Source organism: Canis aureus, chromosome 2, assembly GCF_053574225.1.
Source record: "Canis aureus isolate CA01 chromosome 2, VMU_Caureus_v.1.0, whole genome shotgun sequence".
Lineage (NCBI taxonomy): Eukaryota > Metazoa > Chordata > Mammalia > Carnivora > Canidae > Canis > Canis aureus.
The window spans coordinates 92,670,879-92,688,078 of NC_135612.1; the positions used below are offsets into that span (position 1 = coordinate 92,670,879).

General features: G+C 63.2%; 1 protein-coding gene and 2 long non-coding RNA genes across 7 annotated transcripts in view; 2 read left to right on the top strand and 1 right to left on the bottom strand.

Annotated features, from left to right (window-relative positions):
- Positions 1–433: 433 nt before the first annotated feature.
- Positions 434–17,200, bottom strand: part of PDE6B (phosphodiesterase 6B) — a 28,618-nt gene continuing 11,851 nt past the window's right edge. Inside the window, exons 4-22 of one of the 2 annotated variants that reach the window (XM_077882085.1) lie at positions 10,622–10,762; positions 10,468–10,542; positions 9,615–9,679; positions 8,802–8,868; positions 8,669–8,716; positions 7,851–8,000; positions 7,586–7,729; positions 6,884–6,949; positions 6,482–6,628; positions 5,762–5,869; positions 5,567–5,676; positions 5,377–5,464; positions 4,913–5,013; positions 4,625–4,732; positions 4,092–4,155; positions 3,685–3,759; positions 2,762–2,845; positions 1,560–1,645; positions 434–651 (exon numbers count right to left, since the gene is read on the bottom strand). In XM_077882085.1, coding sequence (XP_077738211.1) covers positions 537–651; positions 1,560–1,645; positions 2,762–2,845; positions 3,685–3,759; positions 4,092–4,155; positions 4,625–4,732; positions 4,913–5,013; positions 5,377–5,464; positions 5,567–5,676; positions 5,762–5,869; positions 6,482–6,628; positions 6,884–6,949; positions 7,586–7,729; positions 7,851–8,000; positions 8,669–8,716; positions 8,802–8,868; positions 9,615–9,679; positions 10,468–10,542; positions 10,622–10,762 — 1,842 coding nt within the window. In that variant the 3' untranslated portion in view covers positions 434–536. Of the gene's footprint in view, positions 652–1,488; positions 1,646–2,761; positions 2,846–3,684; positions 3,760–4,091; positions 4,156–4,624; positions 4,733–4,912; positions 5,014–5,376; positions 5,465–5,566; positions 5,677–5,761; positions 5,870–6,481; positions 6,629–6,883; positions 6,950–7,585; positions 7,730–7,850; positions 8,001–8,668; positions 8,717–8,801; positions 8,869–9,614; positions 9,680–10,467; positions 10,543–10,621; positions 10,763–17,200 lie in introns of both variants that reach the window. The other variant, XM_077882079.1, reaches the window with a different exon arrangement.
- Positions 2,690–5,332, top strand: LOC144303728 (uncharacterized). The gene is made up of 3 exons (XR_013370702.1): positions 2,690–3,767; positions 4,043–4,373; positions 4,691–5,332. It is a non-coding gene; the product is annotated as an uncharacterized LOC144303728 (long non-coding RNA).
- LOC144303703 (uncharacterized) lies at positions 7,243–16,608 on the top strand. 4 transcript variants are annotated; one of them, XR_013370689.1, is made up of 3 exons: positions 7,243–10,672; positions 11,446–12,633; positions 12,956–16,608. It is a non-coding gene; the product is annotated as an uncharacterized LOC144303703 (long non-coding RNA). The 4 variants fall into 4 exon arrangements; XR_013370695.1 differs by having other exon boundaries at positions 7,243–10,283; positions 10,519–10,672; positions 11,446–16,608; XR_013370694.1 differs by having other exon boundaries at positions 7,243–9,701; positions 10,224–10,672; positions 11,446–16,608.

Sequence of the window (17,200 nt, forward strand, 5' to 3'; positions counted from 1 at the left end):
CCTGGTCGAGTCTGGCCATGCTGGGTCATGAGTGCAAAGCGGTTACTTGGACGGGACTCGGCAATGCCAGGCGATCTGTGCGGAGGGCTGTGCAGGCAGGGGTTGTCCTCAGGTCAGGCCTGTGACCCCTCCTCCACTCGGGCTTTGACCTTCTGGCAGAACTTTCCGGTGGGTCACACGTGATGTGCCCTCCACCAGAATCTCTGCCGTATTGAAGAAAAATACAACTTGTTTTTATTTTATTCCGAGTTTCTGGTCAGGGTTCCTCCTAAACCAGGTTGGCAGCAGCACACACGTATCTCGTCTACCCGTGTACACATAAGTACTCGTGCGCTTGGCGTTCCCACCCAGCCCTCACGGACGCACAGTTCACAGCCCCTTTCCAGAGGGCTCTCCGTGGCAAGCGGTGGGACACCCGGAAGGTGGCTGAGCGTGAGGTACACTAAACTTTATTCATAGTTGAGTTTATAAAAACACAGATCTTAAAAAAGTTTCAAGATATCCAAAATTGTCTTTAGTCATTTTCTGGGGCTTCCTCACATGTAGCAAACCCTTAGAGGCGGGGGCGCCGTCCGAACCCGGGAGCAGCTCACAGGATGCAGCAGGTGGAAGACTTGGGTGCGGGGCCACCGTTGCAAATCTCTGTGCCCGCTGCGAGAGAGACGGGACGGTGAGGGGAGGGTGAGCACGAGGGTGAGCACAGCCTGCTCCCCGGCGTCCTCCTCGGCCCGGTGCCCGCCTGAGCCGATTAGCCAGACCCGCCTCGGCCCTTCCTGCCTTCGCTCCCGTGACCCGTCGGCTCCGGCCCTCACAGCCCCGAAGCCCTGTTCACGTGCATTTCCTCCCGAGGGTGCCGGGGCCCAGGTGCCACATGCAAAGGCCAGGGCGGCGCCATCGGGTTCCTGGGGGCCACGACCCTGCCGCGGAAGCAGATGCTCGCAGCGGTAGCCGCAGAGACCTGTGACGCGGGCCGGTGAAGCGTGTCCCGTGCGCCCGACTCCTAGTTCACTTACAGGTCTTATGTTTGTTCAGCTTTTTTAAAAAGATTTTGTTTATCTGAGGGGGCGCAGGACGTGTGTGCACAGGCGGGGCGGGGCGCCAACGGGCTCCCTGCTGCGTGTGACCCCGAGGTCACGGCCAGAGCCACTAGGTCGCCCTTTGGTCTTCCACCGGTTTCTGAGGGCAGCATGGACGTTACGGGTGGATTTTTCTGAGCGGGTTAGTGGGGAGCGGTGGCCACTGCGGGGATGTGTCTGCCGGGCTTCCCTCCCCTTTTGCAGCGGAAGCCGCATTCAGTTACTTGGTTGGAGGAAACGCGGTCCTGGCCCGGAATGGAGGGGCCCTTCCCTGTTCCCGCTCGCCAGGCCCGCGCCTGAGGGTCCCCGTGCCGCGGGCCACCTGCCTGCCTCCAGGCTCGCCTCTGCTGCCCCACTGTCCCTTTACACGCTCCGCGGGCGGCTAACCCGTGCCCACCCCTGCGGCCCAGACCTTTCTTGGCTGTCGTCCTGTCCTCTTGTTGCTGCTTCTCCTCCTCCAGGGCCTTCAGCTTGGCCTCGTACTCATCAGCCAAGGCCTTCCATTCCTTCCTGTTGTTCTGCAGTCGGTCGAACATGGGCAGGATCTCTTCGTGGAAACGGGAAAACTCCTGGACACAGAATCAGGAGGTCGGACCATACCTCTCGACAGTTCCCAGGCAGTGGGGGCAGGTGGCGGCCCCACGGCCTGGCCCTTGCTGACACCAGCCTGCCCCCCAGCACCTTGCCTCGCTCCCCTGGGAGGAAACCCCGGGGCGGGGGGCTGCCTGACGGAGAAGGGGAGGCCACTGAAGGGTCACTTCGCAGCACAGCCCTGGGAGGGAGGAGGGGACGGGGAGCTGCGGGGTGTGAGTGCCCATGGCGCGGACGGCCACAGCCGAGCAAGGACCCCGAGAATGCAGAAGGCACATCAACGGCAGAAGGGGGATCCCGGGGAGACTCAGGCAGACGTGCAGGTCTTGCAGCTCCTTCTCAGATGTCCTACGTCACACGTGTGTGCATGTGTGCACATGGAGTGGGTGGGTGGACCCGGGGAAGGCAGGGGTGGGGGGAGCGCTGTGGTGGGGCCGTGACCTGCGACCTCAGGACTGGGATGCACATCCTGGTCCCGTCCTCCTTCCCAGTGCTCGCAGCCCCGCTGAGGGGGCAGTAAAGGGAGCTGGGGTGTGCGGTGGTCAAGGTGGGGCGTGGCCTGCCCGGTCAGGGGTGACTTTGCTCAGCACCAGACCACCCCTTGGTCACAGTGTGGGTCCCTGCAGCCGCCAGGGCCAGAAGGTGTGGAGCCCAGGGCCGCATAGGGCATCATGTGGGAGGGCTCTGCACCTGGCCCCCCGCACGCCCCCGAGCGTCCTCTGGGCTGCGAGGTCACAGCTCACGTCCACTGTCAACCTCGAGTGTGCAACGTGTTGGTTGGGAGAGGCCTTCCCAGCTGTGGCAGGCGGCCCTCCCTGTCCTGGCTTCACAGCCGTGAACACATGTGCTTACAGGCAAACTGCAGTCTGTGCCCTGAAAATGTGTAGGCCACGCATGGGGGCCCTAGATGGGGCTTGGGGTGAGGCCTCCCGGTGAGCGGAGGGCCCTTCCCGAGGGTGGAAGCTGCTGGGTGATGGCGGGAGTGACGCTGCGGCTTTCAGGACTAAGTGCCGGGGGCAGAGGTGGGGCTGCGGCAGGTCAGGCCCCGGGCCAGCCCACGCTGCCCGCCTGTGACCCCGATGCACGCTGCTCACCTTGTACACGAACGTGCACACGAAGTCGATGAAGCCAACCTGTAGTTTGGGGAGCTCGGCTGCCTTGTTCCGGTCCATCATCGGCTTGTGGGGGAGCAGAGACACCTCCTCTGAGCCTGCAGGACTCGGCCCCGGCCCGGCTCACAGCCCCGGCGCACAGTGTCCGTGGGATGAGGGCGGAGCCTCTGCTCGGGGCTGAGCCTCCCGATGGCGCTGGGCCTGGACGGGGGCGCCCTCCCCGCTCGGGGCCACCGGGCAAGGCCCCTTGCCCGCACCCGAGCCCCTGGTCCTTGGGAGCCACCCTCGGTGCTGACCACAGCCCTGGCTTGAAACCCTGTGGGCAAACTGCAGGTGCCCTTCCCTCGGTCTGGCCCTGGCCCCAGAGCCTCCACCTGAGGTTGGGCGGCCCTGGACAGTGCGGTGCTGTGCCCGTGCCCTTGGGTCACGCCGAGGCCGCGTGGACGGCGCTGTGCCTGTACCGGTCCACGCCGAGGCCGCAGTGGTCCAGCACGCCAGTCGAGCCACGTTGCTGACCCGAGGACGTCAGCCTCGTCTGTCCCCCGTGTGGGCCGGGCCCCGGCCACGGGCCTTCCCTGGCACCCTACTGTCCCCGGGCCAGGCCTTCCCGGAGCAGCTCCCAGCCTGCCCGAGCCTCACGGCACAGCCTGCTCCGGCCACTCTCACAAGGACTTTCCATTTCTGCCCGGGCACCACAGCTTCCTGCAGACCCTAGGTCGGGGTCTACACCCTACCCAGATCTCGAGCCATCGAAGTTCACACCCACCTCGTGTCACATGACCAACCCCACAAAGTGAGACTGAGGTCTCCGACCCCAAGTCCCCAGGGGTCCTCTGTGTGCACCAAGCGAGGCCAGAGGTTACCAAGGAGCCTGGTGGGTAGAAGATTCTGGAAGTAACACTCACAATAGGCTGCTGATCCAGAACTGTTCTTTCCAAGTCCCCTTGTTCCCAAAACTCAGCCGCCACCAACAGAGCAACCTTGGGAGGTGGGTGCATAAAAGGCAGTCATCTTGGGGGGTTCAGCGCTTGGTCAGAAATTGAGGAAAGAGGCTCCTGCCCTCCTCTGCCCTCGGTCTCCTGTGTCCCAGGCCCTCTGGGGCCCCAATTCTTCAGGCTGGGCCTAGTGCACAGGGAGCTCATTGGCACTTCCCAGTGTGGCCGCCAGCCAGCCCTGGAGCAGGGGTGGGGCAGGGCTGCAGGCCTGGGGGCTACTTGCAAGAGAAGGTTCTGTAACCCTCACCTACCCCCCCCCCCCCCACAGGCTTCCTCTCCCTGGTCTCCCGAGGCAGGGGCCCTGCATGACTTCTGACCTTGCTCTGGACTTCCCAGGGCTTGGTGATGGCAGACAGGTCACACGCCGTCATCATCATGGCCCTGCGGGCAGACGAAGCTCCAGAGCGCTGCTGGCCCCCTCCCACCCCTCCACGGCCACCTCGCACTCCCCCCACTGCAGGCCTCACCCTCGTGCTCCCCCCCTACCCCGGCAACCAGGTATTTATCAGGCAGCCTCCCTGTGGACCTCGGGGGCAGGCCTGCAGCGGGACCCGAGTCCTGAATCCCCGTATCGTGGTGCATCAGCGGAGGTTCATAAAGTAAGGAAATCACTGCCAAGGTCACGAACTAAGGAAATGGACCGTCTGATCCCCAGTCCTGTCCTGTCCTGTCCCCCGCAGAGGAGGAGGAGCAGGGCAGATGGAGCACTGGCTTGACGCTTTAGCAAAGCCGTTTAGAGACGAGCTGCTCTGTTGTGGCCCCCTCGGGCAGGACCGGGGGTCTTCTAGTTTTGTGGGGGGACGTCTGAGATCGACCAGCTGGGGGGGCTCCTGTCGCCCCCACTGCTCACATGACTATCTCCTTCCGCGTCGTCTCCAGGGACAGGTACTCCACCCAGCTCTTCCTGTCCTCGTAGTTCTTAGACTCATCCACGATCTTCTGGAACATTGTCCTCTTCCTGAACCCCAAGAACAAAGAGTCGACGCCCCGCCCCCTTCCTCCTCCTCGACCCTCACCCAAGCACCCTTCTAGGAGAGAAACCGAGGCAGAGAGCCCAGGTCTGTGGGGCCCCTGCTCCCCACCGCAGCCCCCCGCGGCTCCTGGCTGCCCCCACAGGGAGGCGGGGGGGGGCACCCACTTGAAGTAGAGTGCCAGGTCGGTGGCGATGATGGCTATGTCCATGAGGTGGATCACGTGCTCGTGCTGCCGCCGGTTCAGGTTCTGGTAGATGTTCAGGGTCTGCGGGGAGGGCTTTGGTCGCGGTGCGGGCCGGTCTGCCCCCCTCCTGGGTCCGCCCGTGGGTCCCTGTCGGGCTGCAGGCCGGCTCCTACCCCAGGTCGTGGCACCGCCCCCAGGGGGCCCAGGGGACCCAGGTGGCCTCGGGCTGGCGCTGGGAGGCGCTCGGCCCCCACCGCTGCCTGAGACTGGGGTGCACCCCCCTCCCTGCGGGTGTCAAATCCAACCCACCGCCCTGACCCCACTGCAGCCCCCGACGGGCCTCGGAGGCCGCTCAGAACTCAGAACCCTGTGCTGTCGTCGCTGGGCCGGGGGCGCGGGACCTGCCCCGAGCGGGGGTGGGGGTGGGGGTGGGGCGACACGGACCTCCTCGGAGAGCAGGAACTTCCCGAACTCCAGGTGGTGCCGCTCCAGGATGGAGGAGCCGTGGAGCTTGGCCAGGGGGTTCTGGGATCTGCGGCGGAGGTTGGCTGGGTCAGAGGCCCGCAGCGGGCTGGGGGCGCCCCCGTGCTTCCCGCGGCGCGAGCTCCGCGCAGCCCCCGCCCCCGGCGCCTACTTCATCTGGTACAGGTTGTTGGTGCCGCGGTGGTCGATGTCGTGGCACAGGCCCGCCGTCACCATGGCGAAGGCCTCCAGGTCCGTGTAGTAGCTCTTCAGCTTGCCCGTCTGCGGACACAGGCACCGGCTCTCGGCCTCCGCCCGCCCCAGGGGTCGGACCCCCCTCCCACAGGGCGCCCGGCCGGCCGCGCACCGTGAGCAGCGTGAACATGGTCTGGGCCACGTTGAAGCCGTGGCGCCAGTTGTGGTAGGTGATCCTCCGGTACCCTTTGCTCACGGAGAACAGGAAGCGCACCAGGACCTAGGGGAGGCCGCCGGGCTGAGCACCGCGGGCCCAGGCCTGGGGGGTGGAGGGGTGGCCGCCGAGGCCCAGGCTCTAGGGTCCAGATGGGTCTGACGGCACCCCGCAGGCACCGCTTGCACGCGCGCGCGTGTGTGTGTGTGTGTGCACGTGTTTGTGTGTGACCCCGGCGGGGGCCCCGGGCGCCACGAGAAGCAATAACGCGTCCTCGGTGACTTTGAGGGTCAGAAAAGGATTCTGAAATCGAAGCAATTCTATTAATAATTTCTGTACTTCTTTCTTTGTGTTTCCCTTCAGTATGTAGGGAAGCGGCTTCTGAGGCCGCCAGCGTGCACCCGTTCCCAGGGGAGCGAGAGGCAGGCTGCTCCTCACTGGAGGGGGGGAGCGGGCTCCCTGGGGAGTGAGGTGGAGGCGGGGGGTGCTCCGAGGGGCTCTCCGCGTTCACCTGGCGGCCTGGGACGCCCGCTACCGACCCCCATCCACCTGCGCCCACACATCCCCTCGTCCTGCATTTCCTCTGGGCACCTGTGCGCTCCCTGCAGGCCCCGGACCTCTGACCACTCGTGACCACTCTTGGGGCTCAGACCTGGGACCCCTCGCCCTGCCCCCCACCTCCTGAGGAATCTGGAACTTGCGGACCACGCCCAGCTCGTAGTACATCTGGATGCCGCACTTGACCAGCTCGAGCTCCGTGCACTCCAGGTCCGAGAAGTGGAACTCGTAGATGTCGAACTTGCTTGGCCCCGGCAGCACCTCCTTCTGTGGGTGGACGGCGGGCTGAGGGGGGCAGGCTGGGCTGTGCCCCTCCCAGCATCCTCTGTGCACCTCAGATGCCCCGGGAGTGTGGGGACAGCTGCCCTTCCTGCGGGGGGGACACTCACATGCCTGTGGTCCCCGGCCCCACCAGGACAGCAGGGGCGGGGACACCCCAGGCACACAGCTCCCCGGGATGGGGAGGGCTCCCGCCCCTCGGGCCTCCAGGGTCCACCTGAGGGGTGGGGGTCAGATTCTGACCAAGAGTATTCCCAGCTCATCCTCCTCACAGTCCGCAGGCTCCTTCCCCAGGCGCTCCCTCGTTGGCTAGGGGGGAAGGGGGCCGGTCAGATGGAGTGAGCCGCCCCCTCGTGGGGGGGACGGGGCCCCTGGGGGGGTACAGGGCCCCTGGGGGGGACGGGGCCCCTGTGTGGGGAATGGTCCCTTGTGGGGGGGAACAGGGCCCCTGGGGGGGAATGGTCTCTTTTGGGGGGGACAGGGCCCCTGGGGGATGGGGCCCCTCGTGGGGGGATGGGGCTCCTGGGGGCGGGACGGGGCCCCTCGTGGGGGGGACGGGGCCCCTTGTGGGGGGACGGGGCCCCTCATGGCGGGGACGGGGCGACAGCACCCCCTGCGCCCCTCCTGGGGGCCCAAGGTGGCTTTTGGCACAAGCCGATTGGAAGCCCCAGCCGCAGCCTCAGAGGTAGGTGACGGTGCAGGCAGTGGCTGCCCTTCCCTGGGTCCGTCCTGGCCTCCCCGGCACACGGACGACGCCTGCGGGAGGCCAGCACGCAGATGACCGCCACCCGCTCGGGCCCGGGACGCAGGGAAGGGACAGCCGCTGGCTGCGCGGAGCCTGTGGGCCGCCAGGGGGGCTCGGGGCTCGCCCACAGCCTCCCTCCCCCCGCGGGATGGCCTGCCTCTCCTCTGGGCAGAAGGGGCCACGGGCGACAGGAGTGGTACCAGGATCAGCTGGATTTCGTCCTTGTCGCATCTCACGTGGTACAGGACCATGTCCTGGGCGATGTCCTTGCGGTTCTCCAGCTTGTTCATCTTGTCGTAGGTGTCGGTGTTCAGTACCGACCAGCCCAGGAACTGAGTGAGGGACTGCGGGCAGAGCGGCGGTGCCACCACCCGTGGGCGCGTCCTCGGGCCGCAGGCGGAAGGCGGCGAGGGCTTCCCCGCTGTGCCCGTGTCCCCCCCGGGGCCACCCCGAGTCGCGCTTTACCTCCATGAGGACCTCATCCTGCTCATCGAAGGGCTTCCCGTCCTTCCTGTTGTAGAACGTGGCAACCCCCACGATCTCCTCCTTCTTATTGACGATGGGCATGGAGAGGACGTTCTTGATGACCCAGCCCGAGTCGTCCAGGGGCCCTTCCTGCAGGGAGAGGCGTCAGGGTGCCCGCCACGCTGCTTGCGGCCCGGCCCGTCACCCAGCGGGCACGAGCCATGTCCTCTGCCCCCAGGCGGCAGTGAGGGCTCAGGGTTCCTGTGGGCTCGGCACCCCATCTCCACCCCGTGCCCAGGAGCTCCGGGTCCGGGGGTTTGCGCCGGGACCTCTCCCACGGGCCCCAGCTGAGGCTACGTGCCCAGCATGTGGCTCCAGGGCATGGGTCCCGTGGTCACGCAGGCTCCCTGGCTCCGAAGGCTCCAGCCCGGTTGGCCCTCTGCCCCTAACGCTCTCAGTCCTCGGGAGCGGGGCCTTGCTGTCCCTCTGCCGGCCCCACGAGTGGTGCAACTGTTCCCGACTCGCGGCCCCAGAGCCCTGGCCGGTCCCGGGAGAGGTCTTGGAGACCAAGGCCAGTGGCGTGGCCCCGCTGACTCGGGCCCTGCCCGGAGGAGCCAGCCCCACAGGAGGCCCCTTCCAGCCGGGCCGCACCCACTGCAGCCACCGCACCCACCCGCACCGCGGGGCATGCGGGCTGCCTTGGCCCTGGAGGTTTGGAGGTGGTTTCTTGAGCAAACGCTGCTTCGGTGCAGCCTTGCGGAACCACAGCGTCTTCCTGCCGAGCATGACACGTGTTCTGCAAGGAGGGGGAGACGTACCTGGAACGTGAACATCTCGTCCGCGGCGGTGTTCATGATGTTACAGATCTGGAAGAGGACGGGGACACTACTCGCCTGGCGCGCCCTCCGCAGTGGAGGCGGCGGGCGGGGCGGGAGGGGCCCCCAGACTCACAAAGCCGCTTTCTGCCACGTAGGTCGGAAGGCCGCTGGCCAGGGCCCAGTGGTCGGCGGGGGGCGAGCTGCGGGGAGAGCAGGGCGTCGGGCCGGGCTGCGGTTCAGGGCTCTGGGTGTCCGTGTATTCCCTTTCCGGAGCTCCGGGGCGGTGGGAAGCTCGCGGGCCGTGCCCCGGGAGACTCGGAGGAGGCAGGGTGAGGTTTGGGGTGTCTGAGCCGCTCGTCCTGCCTCTGCTACACGGAGGCCCCTCAGCCTGTTGGAGCCCCCCTTCCACTGGAGGAGTGCCTGGAGCTCAGCGTTGGTCCCCTGGCCCGCCGGCCCGCCCCTCGGGAGCCCAGTCCCTTCGTGGGACCTGCAGGGTGGGGTCCTCGCAGGCTCGTGGGGTCTTGGGGCCACACGGCCAGCAGCTCTCCCCAGTCTCACTGGTTTGCAGCCCGGCCCTGCCCCCCACCCAGCCACGTTCCTTCTGGGACGGGTTTCCCATCCCCTCCCGCCCTACGGGCCGTGCCTTCTGTCCCCCCAAACCCCCCCACCCCGGCCTGTGTGGCTGGGTGAGCTAAGAAGCGACCCTGAGGGATGTAAAGGTCAGTTGCTGCTGGCGGGGCCACCTGGATGGCTCACCTGGGCCCCTGGAGGTCCACCCTGGCCGTCACGGTGTCTCCCGCCCTCCCTCCCCGTCCTGCGCACCCCACAGCCGAGGGAGCACCCCCGGGAGGCTGCTGAATCCATGTGGTGACTCCCCGAGGCCCACCCAGCAGGGGTCTGGGGTGCCCGCCCCCGCCGGCCCTTCTCGTAAAATCCTGGCACTTACGGGATGACCTTGATGTCCTCCTTGCCATGGAGGATGTAGTCGATGACCTTGTAGAAGACGATTTCCTGTGAAAGGACCGCTGCGGTGGTGAGCGGCCCAGGGCCAGGCCACAGAGGGAAGCCCCCGGAGGGGAGGGGCCCCCAGTGCCCGCCCAGACATGCACACGCACCTCACCAACACAGCTATGCACAACCTGCATGTGCACACGGGGAAGTGCACACATGCGCCCACGCCGTTACATACGACCACACACGCAGACCACCCCCCGACGCTCGTGGGACACACGCACGTTCTCTGTCCCGCTCAAGCCCACACACAAGCTGGGTCCACTCCCCCTTCACATGGACGCACACGGCCCACTGTACACACACATGCACACACACACACAACCGTGGCAGGTCATGGTCACAGCCACGCCACGTGCAGGGCCTCTTCTACACCCTTGGCACACGGCGCTGTGAGGAAGGCATCTACCGCCCTCATGGGGAAGGTGGGGACACTGAGGCATGGCCGGGCGGGGTAGTGTGCCGCAGATTGGACACACAGTAAGTGGCAGATACCTCTGCCCACGCTTCCATGCCCTTTTCACCCCGCCTCTCTCATGCACAGGCACACGCGCGTGCACACACGTCTACACGGTTCCTCACGGAGCTGCTACAGGGACTCAGGGTAGGACACAGGACAGATGCTGGTCGTCCCAGCGAGGCTGACAACCTTCCCCTGGAGAACAGCCCCCGCCTCCCAACCCCGAGCAGCGAGCAGCGGCTGGAGCGGGGGGCAGCACAAGTGCTCAGAGCCTCCCTCCCACGCCCACGCTGCTCAGGCTGCACCTTGCCCCTCCTCCCCGACTCACACGGCCGTCGGGTGTGCGTGGGCCCGAGTACGGCTGCGCTTCTCCCATCAGCACAGGCCACACGTCAAAGAATTCCTGAGCAGAGACAGGAGGGACAGACGGTCAGTGAGGCAGCACTGCGGCGGCGCGGCGCCAGGAGGAGCACGGGCCTCACCTTCTCCTTGGTCATGTCCAGGAGGCCCACGGAGTAGCGGTCACAGTTCAGGTAGGCCCGCACCGTGTAGAAGGCCTTGTGGAACTGCCTCTCGATATCCGTCAGCTCCTCAAACACTTTGTTGGCCGACCACAGCAGCACCTGCGGGGCACACCTGTGAGCCTGTGGCCACACCCCCTACGCACACCTGGGGAAGCACAGCAGCACTTGGGGGCACACCTGTGAGCCTGTGCCCCCCCCTCCACGCACACCTGGGGAGCACAGCAGCACCTGGGTCACACCTGTGAGCCTGTTGCTCCCCTCCACGCACACCTGGGGGGCACAGCAGTACTTGGGGCACACCTGTGAGCCTGTGGTCCCCCTCCACGCACACCTGGGGAGCACAGCAGCACCTGGAGGCACACCTGTGAGCCTGTGGCCACCCCCCCCCCTCCACGTACACCTGGGGAGCACAGCAGCACCTGGAGGCACACCTGTGAGCCTGTGGCCACCTCCCCTTCCACGCACATCTGGGTAAGCACAGCAGCACCTGGGGGCACACCTGTGAGCCTGTGGCCACTTTCACCTCCACACACACCTGGGGAAGCACAGCAGCACCTGGAGGCACACCTGTGAGCGTGTGGCCACACCCCCCATGCACACTTGGGGGGCACAGCAGCACCTGGGGGCACAGCAGCGCCTGGGTGTGAACTGTCACTCCCCCCCAACACGTACACACGCGTGGGACCGCAGAGGTCCGGAGCCACCCTGGCGGGTGGGTGAGTGGGGGGGCGGCTGCATGAAGGGTGAAGGCGGAACTCTGAGCAGCCCACCTCCCCCATCAGCCTGAGAGGCCGCGTCTTGGGAACGGGCATTCGTCGCGTTCCACCATAGAACAGCTCGAGGGTGGCGGTTCAAGGACCTGCTCCGTGAGCCTTGGCCTGCCCAGGTCGTCGGCCCGCGGGTCACTGGCCAGGCCCAGAGGAACCCCGTGAGGCCCGCCCTCCGGGCTGCCGCACTCGCCTCCCCGCTACCTTCCGGCCGTAGGGCATGTCGCCTGGTGCCAGGGCCTCCTTGCACGGCTGCCCCCAGCCCCTCGCAGACCCCCTGCTGTCCCAGGCAAGAATGGGCCCTGGAGACCCCTGTACCCCGGAGCGCTCTCACCAGGAGGCAGCGCAGCTCCCACGCCCCCGCCCCCCCGCCCCCGCAAGGTTCCTGGAGACCTGATCCACCCACTACCCCCCGTGGCTGGAGGAGGCTTTTCTGGTGGCCTGGCCCTGCCCCTCTCTGCCCATCAGTGTCCAAGGCCCACGGCCCTCCCATGTGCCCTCGGCACGCACTCCGAGTGGCCACAGGGCCTTTGCACAAGCTCTGTCCTCTGCCTTTGCAGCACTTCTCCAGGGCGTCCTCACCTCGGAGTCTGAGCCTAAAGCCGTTTTGGGGGGGCCGGTGCTCGGCAGCTGCCCCACACGCTGCTCCACTCTGAGCAGCCGGCGAGGGCTGCCCACCCCGCACAGGCTCGGGAGGCCGGGCGGTGCCGCGGTTCCGGATCGCAGTGCTGGGCACCGAGACCTCGCACCTGCGTGCGCGCTGGCCCCACGGACGCCGTGCAGCTCGGCACTCTGGGGCGTGAGGTCCGGTCCCGGGCCGGCAGCTGCCTGAGCACGGATACACGGGGCAGCGTGGACCCACAGCCGCTCACGCACTGCTCGGGGCCCCCCTCCGTGCTGCTGGCCCGCACCCCAGTCCTGGGGGCGCTGGGACACAGGATGCTTTGCCCTCCCCCCACGTGGCGAGGGGGCCACCCATCTGCTTCTCCTCAGCTGACTGCCAGGCCTCAGTCTCCCCACCTGTAAAGTGGGGACAGTGACGTTCGCCCCTCAGGGTGCTGGGAAGAAGACTGGAGGACGAGTCAGGCTTCCCCGAGAGCCCCCCACGAGCAGTGCGAGCATGTCTTGGGGGCCTTTCCAAGCGCCTTCATCCCGGGCGTCTAACCCCCACGTGCCCCCTGGGCCCCTGCGGACGGCGCCCAGGTTAGGACGGTGAGGATGGGGAAGCCGGGCTGGGGGAGGCCGAGGGGCCAGCGGCGTCGGACAGCCTGTCCCCAGGAGGAAGATGCACAGCACGGCACCCGAGGGCTACCCTCCGTGACTCCCCGCCCCGGCCCATCCCTCCCTCCCGCACCCCCCACCCTCCCGGCCTGCTCCAGTCGGGCCTGCGCTGGCCTCTGCTCTGAAGCAGGTTCTCTCCTGGCCCTGAGGACGTCGGGGCTCCATGGCTGGGCCACACGTCCAGCAGCCCGGCTCACCGGGGGCCGCAGCCACCCCCCGCCGTTTCCTTCTTTAACTTTCCCAGCCGAGTCTGGCACACGCAGTAAGCGTTGAGGTGGGACACCGCGGGATGAACCTTCACGTCTGTGGAGTCAGGATCTAGGACCAGCGCCCTCCCTGTCCCTGCCGCCGCTCGTCTGAGCTCCACCCCCTGGACTGTTCTGGAACTTGGTCTAGGTGTCTTCATGTGCTGCCTGTGCTGTGTCACTGTGTGGTGGCTCTTCCTGACTCTCCTGGGGCCTGGGCCTCCTGGACGGCCTCTCAAGCACTGCCTCGACCCCAGCCTGGGGCCTTCTGAGCCTGCTCCTGCCCTTCCCGCCCCGGGACGCCAGGCCAAGGAGACCCCGGCATCGGCTGACACCCTCCGTGTCGCCTGGTAGAGAGGAGCAGGCCAGGGCCCTCAGGGTCAGTGGACGGGGCTCAGGCTTACTTGCTTGCGTTTCTTAAGCAGCCTCCACGCCCAGCAGGGAGCTCAACGCAGAGCTTGAACTCAAGGTCTTGAGGTCAAGACTGGAGCCGAGATCAAGAGTTAGACGCCTAACCGGCTGCGCCAAACCCAGCTTCTTAAGTGAAATCTCATCTTTAAAATATAGGAAACTTGTTGATTCACACTAGGGCCTCACCTGGCTCACCAAGGGCCTCTTGCCTTCTCCCGTCCCCTCCTTTAGGGTGCAAGTCACACCTCATCTCCTGGACCTCGGCCCCTCCCTGGGGAGGGGTCACCCCTTCCTGACATCAGCACCCAGCACACCAGCGCCACCACATGTCACGTGAACCAAACACCAGGTGGCCGAAGGGCCCGGAGCCATGATCCGCGGGGTGCTGCGGCCCTGCTCTTCATGGACTTGTGCTCCGACATGAACCTGGGGGCAGCGGTGACCTCAGAAACAAAGGGGTGGACAACAGAGGCCTGCATGGCCTCCTGGAGGGGAGCACTGCCTAGTGAGGCCTGACCCACACTCCCCCTTCAGGAGGCGTCAGGATGCCTTCATCGTTTCCTTGCTATTTCACTAGAGTTCACCATTATCCATGCTCCTGGGGTGATTTGTCATGGGAAGGTGGTCTGTACTACGGCACATCCTCCCCAACTCTGTCCAGGGCCATCACGCAGGGGCCGCCGCCAAGTCGGCTGGCACTGCCCAGCGGGGAGAGGCGTGTCAGCCCCTCCTGGCTGCTTCCTGACTTCTGAACGTTTCTCCTCGGGCACAGGACAAGAATATGGGGCCAGCAGCTGAGCCCTGGGCTGTCCACATGGCCTCCTGAGATTGTCCGGTCCTGGGAGGGGCGGTGCCTGTCTTGTGGTCTTCAAGTGAGCCGCAGGCCGCAGGCAGCCTAGCAGGTGGAAGAGGACAGAGTCCTGTCCGGTGGGGCCCTTCATCCAGCTTCTGGCGCCCTGTGGCCCGCTGGACAGTGGGAGTCACTCTGCTAAAACTGACCAGTCACTTGACTCAGTAGATTTCTCATGGAGAAATTCCAGCATCCGTGGCTGCACCTAATGTTGACCTTGTTGCTTCTGTCACTTCTGACCAAATGGCTTCGACGCTTCCGGAAAGGGACTGACAGGAGCCCCTGCGTGGAGTGTGCCAGAAGGGTGGTCAGGGCTGAGGGGCCAGGGCCCTGCTGAGTGGCTGTGAGGACCCTGGAGAGCTGCGAGGTCGGAGAGGAGGGGCCCTGTTCTCCAGCACGCGGAGGCCAGGGGGAGGCAGCCGCAGGCTTGACGGCAACTGCGCAGGGGCGGTCCCTGGTCACTACGGACCTTTCTCCCCGAAGGTGTGTGAGGGACAGCCCTGTGCTTCGGGCAACTTATTTACGGTTAAAATGTTGCTCATGGTATGAGGTGTCAGAAACAGCTTTCTGCCCAGACGGGGGGATGTCTGAGCAGGAAGTCAAGGCACATGGAGAGCCGCGGACGCCCACCTCGAAGTCCCCCTGGAGCCCTGGCCGGAAGCCCTCCGTGCATGCATGCGTGTGGTCCGAGGGGCCAGAAACCTCGCCTTCCAGGTAGCCCTTGGTTCCCAGGCGCTGGCAATTCATTTGCCGGAATGATACTCATTACCTGGTTTAGAGCTGGGGTAACTGGACGACAGAACAGACAAAAATCCGAGTCTTAGGATTCCCTTCTGTGTGGGGGCGGCGGGCAGCTAGGACACGATCAAAATGAGCAGCCGTTCAGCTTGTTACAAGATATGAGTAGACCGAGGGAACAGGAGAGCAGCGCTGGATGTGGAGCTGGGGCGGGGGGTGCCCTGCAGAGGAGCTGCACAGTGTGTGGAAGTTGTTCCTGGCAGAGGGACCCCATGGGGACGATGGCTGGGGTGGAGCGGGGGGTGGGGAAAGTCAGAGGAGAGGAGGGGACTGCATGGGAGCCCCTGAGGCCACCCAGTGACGTGACCCAAGTTTTCCAAGCATAGCTCTGACTCCTGAGTCAGGGTGCAGGAGCAGAAGGACCCTGAGATGTGTCAGTGACAGTGGCAGACAGAGCCCTGATTATATTTATAAAGGGGAGTGGGGGTAGTTGGACACTGAAGTGGGGGCTCAGGACACGACAGACAGATAATTAAAAACCTGGCTTCCCCTGGAGGAAACTGCACCCCTCCCTCGACCTGGGCAACACCCAGTGGGGGAACGTGTGTGTGGTCAGGGCCAAGAAAACGCTCCCAGACTTACACCTACAATGTATGGGGTTGGATTTGAATCCTGGCCCGAGGCCACTGTTTGGAGATGCTGCTGATAAGAGTTGGGGAAATGTCCTCAAAGCAATTCTGGGGCCTGACTGAGAGGAAGCTGCATTATCCACTTCTGGGAGAAGAGGGGGCCACAGAGCAAGGGCAGAATGAGAGCAACTCAGCCCGTCAGCCCTAAGGGAGGGGGGCCAGACCTTGCCAGGGCAGAGGGATACACAGAGACAGTGTTTGAAGAGATAAGGGCTGGAAACCCTCTGAATTTGATGAAATACATGAATGTGAACTAAGAAGTTCAACAAACTCCAAATGAGATGAACTAAAAACACCGACACCAAGACACATTATAATCAACTATCAAAAGCCAAGACAAAGAGAACCTTGAAAACAGTGAGGAAGGTGACTTGTCACACACAAGGCTCCTGAGGTTGTCTGCAGATTTCTTACAAGAAATTTTGGAGGTCAGAATAGGTTGACATAATCAAAGTCAAAGAAAAAGCTAAAATCAAAGGTAAAAGAAAAAAAAACCCTGTCGACCAAGAATCTTATATCCGCCAAGCTGTCCTTCAAAACTGAGAGAGAAATCAAGACATTCCCAGGTAAACAGAAGCTGAGGGCATTTGCCACCACTAGACCTTCCCTGCAAGAAATGTTAAAGGGAGTCCTGCAGTGGAAATGAAAGGACATAAGATGGACTCAAAGCTGTATGAAGAAATGAAGATTTCAATAAAGGTAAGTACATGGGCCATTATAAAAGCTAGTATTGTTATGAGAACTAAAGCTAGAAAACATAGCTGAAATAAAGAAGACATAAATAAATTGACATGCTTTAGTCATGAAGTGGAAGACTTAATATTGCTACAATATCAATATCACTTAAAGTGACCTAGAGATTCAATGTAATCCCTATGAAAATCTCAATGATGTTTTTGCAGAAATAAAAAAAAAACAACAACAATCCATCTTTAAGTTCATGTGGAATCTCAAGGGTCCTAAATAGCCAATCTTGGAAAAGAAGAACAAGGAGGAGGACTTATACTTCCTGAATTCAAGACTTGCTACAAAATTACCTTAATCAAAACATTATAATACTGACATAAAGACAGACATAGAGATCCATGGAATGGAATAGAAAGTTCAAAAATAAACCCTCACATAAATGGTCAAATGATTTTCAACAAAGATGTCAAGATCATTCACTGGGGGAAAAGATAGTCTTTGAACAAATGGTATTGGGAAAACTGGATATTTCCATGCAAAATAATTAAGGTGGATCCTTACCTCACATCTTTTGCAAAAATTAACTAAAAATGAAGGATCTAAATATAAGGCCGAAAACTACAAAACTCTTAAAAGAAAATGTAGGACAAAAGCTTCTTGGTACTGAGTTTGGGATGAAGGCATAGTCAACAAAAGAAAAAAATTGGACTTTCTGAAAATTAAAACTTCCGTGCATCAAAGGTAAAAAGGGCAGCCCACAGAATGAGAGAGAATATTTGTAAATCATATATCTTGTAAGGGGTGAATATGCAGAAAATGTAAAGAATCCCTAAAACTTAACAACAAAAATGAGTTTTTGTTGCCCAAAT